This window comes from Lissotriton vulgaris, chromosome 5, assembly GCF_964263255.1.
Source record: "Lissotriton vulgaris chromosome 5, aLisVul1.2, whole genome shotgun sequence".
Taxonomy (NCBI): Eukaryota; Metazoa; Chordata; class Amphibia; order Caudata; family Salamandridae; genus Lissotriton; species Lissotriton vulgaris.
Window position 1 is genome coordinate 306,043,806 of NC_141693.1, and position 12,576 is coordinate 306,056,381.

General features: G+C 40.3%; 1 protein-coding gene across 2 annotated transcripts in view; it reads right to left on the reverse strand.

Annotated features, from left to right (window-relative positions):
- The window catches only part of CFAP74 (cilia and flagella associated protein 74), a 1,279,283-nt gene that overhangs the window by 1,115,690 nt on the left and 151,017 nt on the right, over positions 1 to 12,576 (reverse strand). For both annotated transcript variants that reach the window (XM_086921531.1, XM_086921532.1), the window contains exons 7-8: positions 11,102 to 11,206; positions 5,672 to 5,845 (exon numbers count right to left, since the gene is read on the reverse strand). In XM_086921531.1, coding sequence (XP_086777657.1) covers positions 5,672 to 5,845; positions 11,102 to 11,206 — 279 coding nt within the window. The remainder of the gene's footprint in view (positions 1 to 5,671; positions 5,846 to 11,101; positions 11,207 to 12,576) is intronic.

Here is a 12,576-nt window from a genome sequence, read left to right on the forward strand (position 1 = left end):
CAAATACTGACAAGAGTGAAATTCTTAATCAAAATTCAGGCCATTTTGGGCGTTGCTGTACAGTGTCAGGATATACCTAGTTTCTAGTTCAAGCCATTTTCTAGTGCGATCACCCCCTCTTTTGACAGCTGGCACTGAGTCTATTACAAAATACCTGATTTTAGTTGGATACCTCCCATGCAGCAACTCACAGTGCCTGAACACTAGGTATTTTATATCCCCATTAGCTATGGCCCTCATGTGTTGACGGATTCGCTTGTGGACTTGTAGCATGGTGCTACCCACGTACTGCAGTCCACACTTGCAAGTCAACACGTATACTGCAAACTCTGCTTTGCAATTATATGATCCCATCATCCTCTTACTTTTCCCTCCAAATGGAGTCAGAACGCTCACAGTGTCCTGGCCTATGCTACACGCTCTGCACCGGCTGCACTTTCTGACACCTGGGGGTGGTTTAAGCCAGCTTTCTCCCCGTTCATTTTCTGGGCTTGTCTTTACAATTGCGTCTCTTAGAGATGGTGCTCTTCGGTATGTAATCGGGGGTGTATAGGAAGTGTCTTGCCAATTACAGGGTCAGCTTTTACCAGGTGACTGTTCCTGTTGCACAAATCCCTTAACTCCCTGTGCAACAAGTCATCAATTAATCTAGTCCACATGGCTGATATATATATATATATATATATATATATATATATATATATATATATATATGTATATATATATGTATATATATATATATCTCCAATAGTCCTGTACCCCTGCTGCAGTTTGTAGCGAAGAAACAGGTACAGACCACAGACGTGCTGGATCAGTTCTTAGAAGTGCTTTATTCCACCATCTTTAGTCAGCATGACACGTTTCGGCTGTGTCACCACAGCCTTGATCACATGACACCCAGACCAATCATGACAGTTTTATAGTGACTACCTGAACGTAAGTTGCGATGCAAAGGGCATACAAACGAGCTAGAAGAAAGACTTTACATAATGTAAACTTTCTTTCAACAAATAGAGTTCAAAAATGCATATATGTATTGACAATAAATATAAATATATATAAACTAGCAGCCCGTCCCGACGTTGTCCGGGAGCAAAAGGCTGCTTCAGGGCCCCCGCCCGCCCCGCAAGAGTTGTCTGTGCAAGTCCTGGACCTGTTCAACTGATTTGGCCCACTTGTGTTATTTTTTTAATTTGTATGTATTGTTTTCCGCGTTTTATGTTGTCCGCAAGATGTGAGGAAAGTGTTGTGTCACCTGTTTAATGTTTTTTTTCTTTCGAAGGCTCTTTCCGTGTGTTAGTTTTTGTATCCCTTCAAAGAAGTTTCCCTTTCATTTTTTCAATTGTGTGGTGAAGTCCTGGCAGTGCTCGGGTGATTATAGGCTGTTGTGTTATATTCGTTATTCGTATGTCTTATTGTAAGTGTTTTATCTTGTCCACAAGATGTGAGGAAAGTCTTGTAAATGCGCAGTCGGTTGCGTTTCTCCGTTAAGAAATGTCGGCTTTTTTTGTTCGTGTTTACCCCCCTGTGACGTCGTTGGTCAATGGCCAATGGTTAAAGACTTTTTTTTTGGTAAGCCGAAGTCGTGTGTGTTTCTTTAGTTCGTTGTGATTAGTGTAGTATGCAATTAATCCTGTCCCCTGTGTGGCGTTAATTGACACTCCTCGTCGAAGGAAGGCCCGCCCGGTTTTTAATGCGAAGGCGTCAATGTTGTCTGGGTAACTGCAACGAATGTGTGTATATTTCTTATAGCGCGTTCCTCTGCTGTTTTTGTATATTGGTGTTACTGCGCTGTATGTGTGAATTTAAATTCATTGAAAGCGCATTTCCGCTGTATGTGTTGGGATTTGGAAATGTTTGTTAGAAATTCATTGGAAGCGCATTTCCGCTCGGTCTGCATATTGTGCGTTCTAAATTCAGTGAAAGCGCATTTCTGCTCTGTGTGCATATGTAAGCGTGTTGTGAAGTCGCTTGGCCTATGTTTGTTATTTGCACTTGGCACGGCCCTGTAAACGCCCACATTTGTTATTTGAGACGCCCACGACCACGCCCCAAGGGACTACTTTACCACTTTTGGCGTTTTTGCTTTTTTAATGTATGTGGTGTACATATCTATAGCCTATGTCCTTCTGCCACATTTCCCCTTTCAAATGGTGTATTGGGTGTAGTGATTGGTGCATTACTTTTGTAGTTTACCTGGCTCAAAGGTTTGTGTTCTCTCTTTATAATAGTAGTATAGATGTCCGACATCATATAAATATACATGAAACTCATAGAAAAGATTTATGATAAAAAAGAAGTCTTTAAAATCTTTCTAAAAGTCTGACATGTTACATTATAAAGAGCTCATTGCCAAGTGGCCAAAATTGCTACTAAAACTGTATTTGTCATGACATCATACCTCATACTTTTTTTTACCCAAATCACATACACAACTCAGAGATAAAGCGCTATTGCAAAAATATTTAAAAATTGTGCAAAGTATGTGCAAATGTGCTGTGTATCCTTGAATAAAAGATATTTAAAATCATATCTCTTTTCAGGTTAAAAATATATATATAATTAAATATAAAAAGAGGCCTTTTGCTGGAATAGCATGTGAAGCTTTGTTCATAACTCCTGAATAAAGTGCAAGTGCGCATATTACAAAGTTCTAAAATGTGGCGTAACCTAACATTCGGTTCAATGCTATACAGTTTTTATCATAAATTCATAATACAGTTGATTTAAAGCAAGAAACCAGCCTAATGTTTCACAGACTCAACTCATTGATTCACCGCTGGTCATTCCATCATTACACTGTCTTAGTGCAGTAAGTACGTTGCCGGGAATACATACGGGTGAGAGCATGTTTCTATCTCTATTAACAGATTAGATGACTTATAGAAAATTGTGGAGATCATCTCCCGTATTTAGGCCATTTGGAATCCGAGTATCTAACAAAAGAATATATTTGGATTCAAGTTGCCTCAATTGTTTTTCCATGTTTCCCCATCTTGGATTTTTTGGTACAGAATCAATGAAATACTACGGTCATTGAGATTGTTGCTGTGAACTAATTTGAAATGGCGAGCTACTGGATAGCTTTCATCAGAGTTCACTATTGCTCGCAGGGGTTGAAGGATTAGATTGAATGCCTGTAGTTTTGTGCTACCCACATATTTTAATTTACATGTGCACTCTAAGACGTATACTGCATATTCAGTACGACAAGAAATTAACCAGTGGATTTTAACAGGGTTGGGATCAAAGGCAGTTAAATACTCTGTGGTATTGATACCAAATTTACAGGCCCGACATGATATACACTTATGGAAACCTGTTTTTAGCCAATTTTTAGGAGTACCCACCTCTGGGCTAGATTTGACTAGGACATCCCTCATCGAGGGAGCCCTTCTGAAGGTGATAAGGGGCCGCTCTGGTAAGAGCGTGCCAAAGTAATGTCAGTTTTTAGTGTTGACCAGTGTTTATTGACGATCCCTTTGATTTTCTTTTCTTCATTACTAAAGGTGGTAATTAACCTACTCTGCTCCACAGTGTTATGGGGATCTCTGTTAGTGCTGTTCAATGCTCTGTTTCTTAATTTAGTGGTGTTATTAAGACACTCATCTCTTGTGTGGCTGTTCGCTCTGGATTTGGCTCATTCCAATTGAGCGGGACAATATCCACGTGCAACAAATCTGTTGTGGACTTGAGTTTGGCATTCTATTAAATCAATTTCAGAGCTACAAATTCTCTGCATCCTTAAAAATTCCCTGTAAGGTATACTTTTAATGAGGTGACCAGGGTGGGCACTACTCGCCTGGAGAATTGCATTTCCTGCGGTCTTCTTCCTATGTAATCTAGTTTGAAGTGTGTTATTATTGATGTATTTCTCAACATCTAGGAATTGAACACATATTTTACTAATGTCAGCTGTGAATTGAAGATTTAAATCATTTTCGTTGATAGTTTTAACAAATTCCATAGCTGACTCGGGCGTACCCTTCCAAATCATACAGACATCATCGATGAATCTCCAGTGTTCCACCACATGGGAGTCATACAGCACACTGTGGGTGCCCCTGAAGACATGTTCCTCCCACCACCCAACATGCAAGCATGCGTAGCTTGGGGAGAAACATGCCCCCATGGCCACACCCCTCAGCTGCTGGGAGACCTCCATGTTGAATAGAAAATAGGTATTTTCCAGACACAATTTTATCATTTCAACGAGCATGGAGTTATGGTCACGATAATTTATAATGCGCTTGTCTAGAAAATACTTAACAGCTTTAAGGCCATCTGCATGGTGGATACTAGTGTATAAGCTACAAATGTCCATAACAATTAAAATATAGTCCTCTTTCCATTCTATGCCGTTCAATTTGGATAGGAAGTGACCTGTGTCCTTGATATAGGAAGGCACATTTTCTACAAACTAGTGAAGAAAATGGTCCACGTATTTAGATAGTGGTTCCAGAAGGCTTTGCTGGGCTGATATAATAGGACGCCCTGGAATAGGTGTGACTTGCTTATGTATTTTTGGAATGAAATAGAGAGTCGGTATTACTGGGAATTCATTTCTTATAAAATGATATTCTTGTTTACTTAGTAACCCTTCTCTTTTCCATTGGCTCAGTTCTTTAGTAACCTTTTCTTTAAAGCATCTAATATCAGAATACGTCTCCAAGATGCCGCTATGCTTCCTCTAGCTACAGGGTGCGTGACCAGATAACAATATTTCTCCCTTGTCCGCTTTATTTATAATCAAATTAGAATCGCTTCTTAATTTCTGCATCAATTTGGCATATTGGTTTTCCATGCATTTGAATCTTTTTTGTTTGCGCGAAGTGATGTATTGTAACTTTTTCAGATCTTCAATTACTACATCATTGAATGTATCCATTGCGTATTTTGGCATAAGCGGCATGAAGTTAGAAAGGGGTTTGAAATGACTTGTGCATGGAAGATTGCTTTTTATACCCATGGACAATAGGTCTTCTTGAGTGGATAGTATACTCTCATCATCATCTCTGGCTAGCGCATTGATTGTCCATAGCACACCTGCATCTGCGACTTGAAATTGGTTCATGGGGCGCATTTGATCAGTTATATTAGTTGCTTGGTTCTGTGCTTTATTCAATTTTTTAGTGGTTTTTTAGCTTAAGTTTTCGAATGAATTTTAAAAGATCAATGTTGGATTGCATTACATATATATATATTTATACATATATTTTATATATATATATATATATATATATATGGTATGGTTAATGTTATTATGGGCTGGTAATGTCACACACACGTTTTATGTAGGCAATAGTCAATTAAGGCATTCTCACATTCTTGGAGTCCACATGCAACTTTTGGATTGGGCAAAAGGGCTAGTGAATGATGTGTGCACAGTTCAACAGTCCAAGATAAAATTCTATCAGACCATGTATAAACTACATTCTTCAGTAAAATCCTCCTGAAATTCAGAAATAAAATGGGGCAGGATGTTCTTTGATTCTGAATTTAACCTGCGTAAGTTTAGGAAATCCCTAATGATCTTCCACTTTGATAGTGCTACATGATCCCACAGCGATATCAAGATATCAACAGTGCTACCACAGCAAACACCACTAGAAAACCTATTAGGGTTTAGGCATCTCAAAATAAAATTAACATGAACCTGTCTCACACTCACTTTGCGCCTGCTTGCTGCCTGCGTTGCTCTAGGCGATCCGCATACTCTTTTTTGTGCAGGCGCTGTTCGGCCTCCTCCATGCGAAGCTGTTCCAGTGCTGCCTCTTCTTCCCGCAGTTTCTCTCGCAGGTTGTCAAATTTGCCCTGCTCAATCTCGATCTGCCACAGCTCCGCTCTTAAAATAAAAATAAAAAGTAAATAAGGCAGGTAGCAGAGAATAAAGAGAGTGCTCTACGTCATCATCAATAGCTCCAGGCTGGAGTTTGAAGAAGACATAAGAGGGCAGGCATAGTATGAACACGTCTTCACCAGGCTAGATGACTCACTGTTCTAGTCCTACTTGTCTGATGGTAGTTATTACACGAAGCAGGGATGATTGTGTGGCATTCTACTGCTTTTAGAGGTTTCTCCACAAGAGCACTTGGCTGAAGGTGAGCCTCGACCTAACATTACATTAAATCCAATCTTGTCTACCAGGGAAGCTTTTAAAATGTTAGAAGGCATTAGTTACAGTCATTGAACTTAAAGGTATTGCTACCTGAAACCTGTCATCAGGCAACGAGGAACACACAAAAGGTTTACCCTTCAGACCTTCTCAGGTACTTTCACAATTTCCTAAACGTAAGCAATGTAGGAAGGAGGGGCACAGCAGCGATGCGGAATCTCAGTCACAGCAGAACCCATCATCATCAGAAATGACTGTTTCTTGCCCAGGTTTTCTCCCCTAAACTGGAAGGTCAGGGAAGGAGGCTGGTTGCATTAATGTGCTTACTGGTAAGTCCTCCTCCATCCAGCACAGGCAACATGACCCACACTTACAGATGGTTCATTTTGCCACTATACGTATAACAGGAGGGTGAGGGGAGTTTATGGGAGAGAGTACCCTTTCCAATCTCCCATCTCGTTTTTCTGGCTACCTCCCAAAGCATCCAGCTGAAGTAGCTAGCCAGAAGGGTAGAGCCCAATGTAGGCCCCTTCTCCTGGCTGGTACTGGAATAATCTGATTCAACATTACACCCCAGCAGAAACCCTTGACCTACCAGCCAGTTCATCAGTGGAGTGCCAGGTCACAATGAGAGTACACCTGCCCTGGGTGACCTCGGAGAAGGGAAAACAAATAATGATACTGACGAGAATGCACAAACCCCACTGCAGGATTAGATCTTAGCCCTGGAGTCTACTCAGATCTGATGGAAGAAAGGGGGACAGATATTTTTCACTACCACCCCACTTCCTTATTACGGTAACTGAAGACTTGGGAGACAGTGGATCTGATCACTACTTCTCCTCACAATAAGCAAACTTGGTGTGTAGTTAGTTTGGCCCCTGCCTGTATGCACAGATTTGGGATGTTTTTCAAGTGCGCCGAGCAGCACAAATCCCTCTACATTTAATAAGCTGCATGATGGTTGGCAACAGATAACGGAACTTCTACTTCAGTCGCTCCACATTGGATGTTCTTATGTTATTACATAAAGCAAGGTTTTTCCAACTTCTGCTGTTATGTTATTATAACAGTGGCAATAAGCGTTTACATAAAACTGGCCCTAAGATTCTTCGTGCTAAACGAGATTTCTACCCTCCTTGTAGAACTTTGTGATCGATCAATATAGGTTTGGCAAAGACCACTTGGATCAGAAAAGTCAGAACCGGGGCCGCGCTTTCAAACACTTAGGGGTGGCCAACTGGCATTTCCTATCCTTGGACCTTCCCCGCAAAGACAATGATCTCAGTTTTGAGAAAAAAGCTCAAATCTTGGCTCATCCAGAATATGTATTTTTCTCTGTTCACTTTTTCGGTAAATTAGTAACTGAATGTGTAGCTCCTCATAGCGCTGTGATATCCCCTAAGGGTAGGACTGTTAACGCTTTATAATAGCACTAAATAAATAAATAAGGATCAGGGAAGTGAGATACCATCTTTCAAATATAAAAAAACTAAATACTCAGCACACTAACTGGTGCCAGAAAAAAATGTATAACTTCTCATCAATTATTAAGAGAAGTATTAGCAATGATCAACTGAAAGTAGCTATGAAGGCAGCAGGAAGAACAGTGATACAAGATATGGGAGAGGCAAATTCTTGGCTGATAGGATGTGGGTTGACGGGGGAGGCTGACACATGGCATATGGAAAGATTTGTCAATATGCACATTTAACTGGCTTGTTGAGCCTCAGTTTCAAGTTGATGGACTTTTTGTTTATCCTTTAGAAAATATTATATGTATGTGTTCCAGGCACTCAGCCATTTTGTGTAGTAAAATAAAAAAGGAGCACATGCAAATAAACTTAAATTCTCCAATTGGAAAAAGCCTCAAATAATGAAGTGCATGCTTGTTCAATGAAGAATGGAGGATGTAGCGTAGCGATGATCCTGTTGGATCTTAACGCTGCATTTCATAGGTCTCTCATAGAGTCTTGCTCCCGAAACTGTAGATGGCAATAGTGCAGAATAAAGCTCTAAACTGGTTCTCTTGATTATCCAATCGCTCTCAAATGGTGAGAATGGAACATTTCTCCTCTAATGACAGACAATTATTGAATGGTGTGCCCCTAGGTTCCATATGAAGCCCCACATTGTTTAATGTTTATGTCTCTCTCCTGCCACACTAATAAAAAAAATGAGGATATCACTTATGTCATATGCTGAAGATGCCAACATTGTTGTTTCGTTGGTGCATGAATCTAGAGCTGCCTCAAACCAGAACAATTGCTTGACCTCAGTGATTAAATGGATGAGCAGCAGTGCATTAAATCTGAATGGTGACAAGATGGAGCTGCTGTGTTCTGGCCAATTGACTATCACCAATGCACCAAATTGGTGGCCCTCGAATTAGATGACACGCCAACTACAGTCCTAGAGGCCAAATAATTGAGGGTGATGATTGATGATTATCTTAATATGAATAAACAAGTACATATGGTTACAGCTTCCTGTTTCTTGTATTTAAGGATGCTGTTTAAAGTACACCCAATGCTTCTCAACAGACCCATGAAAAGGTAGTCCAAGCTACTATTCAATTGCTATCCACCAAAGTATCAATAAATCATGATCTGCAGTGCATGGGGGGGGGTCTTCATATGCTATCTAATTAATTCATGGGCACCTGTTCACACGAAGAGCAGTCATACTGTTTTGTGAAGACTAATTGTTCTGTCTCAGATGCTCTCCCTTATGTTATTGTATTTTATTTTATGTTAGGTCCATGTGTTGCAGCTTGAAACTGTTATTTTTGAGATTTTAAATGTGAAATAATTTTTCAAAATAGGATTAAAGGCATATATATTTCTCTATACTTCTGTTACATTTGGGTGTGTTGTACATTTTTAGACTTTGAGTGTGCATATATAGTGAAGTTTAGGTGCTTTATGCTTTTATCATACCTATGGGAGTTTTCTTGACTCTTTAATATTCATTTGCACCCAGACTATTGCAATGCTTTATACTGGGGGCTACCAATTTAAGCGATAGCCTATTTACAAAGTATAAATTTGTGTCACTAAACTGTTGGCAGGCGATAAGCGCAATGAGCACACTACCTCTATTTTGAAAACTCTGCACTGGTTACCTATTGTCAAAAGAATTAGATTTAAAATTGCTTTCACTTCTCATCAAGCCTACTATAAAGGTGGGTACTGAAGTTATATCAGAGATATTTTAGGCCTAGTCTCTGTGCCAGTCTTTACGATCAGCTAATGCTTTCCTATTTACTGTTCCCCGAATGAGCCTGCGATGAAAATGCCTCAGCGCCTTTTCTTTTTACGCCCTTAAATTGTGAAATGTCCTCCCCATGCAGTTCGGGCAATCACCTAAAGTTTCATAAAGGCTTGAAGACATGGTTGTTTTAGTAAACGGGTTGCTGTATCAGTCTTGTAGCGCCAGGGCACCTTTGCTAGGGTAATAGAGTTTCAGACACGTGCTATATGGTATGATGATCACAGGATTGTCCCCCACAGAAAGGAAGAAAGCTCACTACCTTTCAGGACTATTGGTTTTTTAAATCCAATTTTGAAAATATATTCCTGATAAAGAAAACGGTTTGCAGACATAACAAATAAAGCGCTCACTGGCCAACTCTTGCCTTCAGACTAACTGCCACAGTGGCTGGGGCTCTGAAGGCTTAGAGATCCCCGGAAGATGGGCAGGGGTCTTGGAATCAGGCGGCAGTCCTTCGCAAGGACTGCAGAAGCCATTCCCTCCACTGATATGATGGGCATCCCACTTACCTCAAAATGAGGGACTTGATCTAGACTGAAATAGCTTAAACTTCTAATGTAATCTTCCTGTTGGTATCAGAGTCTCGGCTGGACAAAGTTCAGGCTTCTCCCGTGCACTTTTTTCATTTCATAACAATGTCATAGTCTCGACTGTAGAGAATTCTGCTTTCATTGAGGTTCTGTTGCCAACTCCTATTACTGTCAAAAGCAAGAATTAAATAATTTCCGACTTCAAACTGGTACGGATCCAGTCATTTAATCAAGTCGCAGATTACACTGGAGGGAAGTTTATCTTCTCGAATAGTATAATCTGCCCATACAGTGATATCACAACCTGGATTGTATTGGATATTTCCCTACCCTAGAGATGTCACATTCTGGACTGGACAGATCATTGCCTTAACTGGAACACTGATTTCAGGTACTGACAGGGATATGAAAGTCAGAACTAGAAAGTGCTCTGTCTTTGTAGGGTACTGACATTATGTGCCCATAGTCATGTCATAGCCTAGACTAGAGAAAGATTTGGTTTTAATGGAACACTGATGTTGGCTACCCATTGTAATTGGGGGCATATCAAAATCTGGAATGGAGAAAGCTTTGCCTTCACTGGGATAATGATATCATCGACCTACAGCGGTGTCACAGTTTGTACTAGAAAAAACTTTGCTTCAATGAGGTACTGACATCACATAACCATACTGCTGTCACAGTCTAAACTCCTCGGCCTCTTATATGTGTGCCTCTGCAATAGCGAATTATTTATCGCACAAGCTCAATCACGATACCCGCGAGATTATTTATTAATTTACGACAAATAATGGCAATTACGCGTTTTCCGGTGAAAATGAGGCAAAACCATGATTTTGGTGCTTCTCACTTTAAAGTTCACATGTCTCAGTTGAGGACATTTTTTTTAAATAAAAAACCAACAATCTGCACTGGGATTGAAAATGTATATGGCACTCATAATTAAAGCATTATCAGCCACTTTTGAGAAATGAACAGAAACCAACCTCTTCTTCGCTCACGTTTTGTGAAAAACAAATATCCGATTGTGAGAAAAAATACGAGATGAAAGTACATATACAAAGACACATGAAGGATCCCATTATAAAACTAAGAATATATCACATTAGAAGCTTGGGGCTAAACCATTGTTTCATATTCACATAAAAAAGCAAGAACTGTACAGTCAGACTGCTTTACTCACTCATGCTCCTCCAACATCGACTTGATTTTCCACTCAAGACCTTCTTCATTTTCCATTTCAGTACACAAGCGTCTGTGAGTTGCCCACAGGCGGAATACGGCTGCACTGGGGAAAGAAAAACATAAGTCTGAGAACATAAAAAGCTAACTGGAAATAATGAACACTGCAATTTTAAATCAAAGGAGGGTGATAATTCCAGGGCCTACGGGCTGTGACATATCCATTAGAGCTTTCCTCATTCTTATGAAGTTATATTGTATTTAGTTACAGATCATAACGTGCAAATTGTGGTCTTGGTATGGAAGTTTTTTTGGTGGAGGATAAAAGTAAAATTGGCCAGAAGTTTGAATGTATCGATAAAATACTTCTACAGCTTTGCATGTGGACATCACTAGATTGTGGGGATACAAAAAGACACCAATGAGTGGCAGTTTGGGTAAAAACCAGCCATGCCAAGCTTTCCATGGAGGAAACGAAGTAAAATGGGGAAGATGTAAAAGGACAGAAGAGAGGAGACATGCGGTTGTTGTATTGAAGGACTATTGGCGTGTACTTGGAGAATTATGAATATCAGACAAAAGGAGGTTAGGACTCATTTGAAATATTGCGTCCAGATGCAGCATCAGCAGCATAATTTGCTGGTCTGATCTGGAGCATTTTATCCAATAAAAGTTGTGTACGCCGACGTTGCTTGGTGCTTGTAGTTAGTGCCTGTACACCTTCACTGTTACTATAGACTAGACCTAATCTGCATTCACTTTGTAAGACATGAGTTTCTAGATGGGGGTGCCTTACGGTGCTTAGGGTATTTTCAAAATGTCTCCCCTTAAGGGATCTGGCTCCCCAAAGACCCGAAAAATTCCCGCTTGGATGGGCTGGTGAGACAGCGAGAGATAGAGAGTGAGAGAGAGAGAGAGCATGCCCTCTTCGGCCTGCTCCCATCTCCTAAGACAACATTGAGCAAATCATTATCCATGTCTGAAAACTCAAGGCTGCAGGGATAGAGCTCCATGCAGTTAAGCAACAGCCTAGCATATCTGTAGCTAGGGGACCCTATTGAGGCAATGGTGAGATGCTGCAAGCTTGGCAAGCAGGCCATGATAATGCAAGAGTAACCCAAATAAATCAATGTAACTGTACATAATGATAGCCCTTTCTCAAGATGTTTGGCTAGGGCTAGTCTATGGTGCTCCTTAGGAATCACGTTGTGAGTTGTAAAAACAATCTAACGAGGATCTGCAGCTTTGGCTTGCGTTTTAATGGAATTTTGATGAAATCTTGTTAAGGGGTAAGAATGTGGCAATCAAGTTACTACAACGTTATATGACACAGCAGGAAGCACCAGGTTTGAAGTCATTTCAATAAAAATACCTTGCCATGAGGTAGCAGAAATAATGGACTTGTGGCGAGTTAATTGCAAACATCAACTTCTTGGAGGTATTTTATTGGAGACCTGATGGCATTTTATTGCTGAG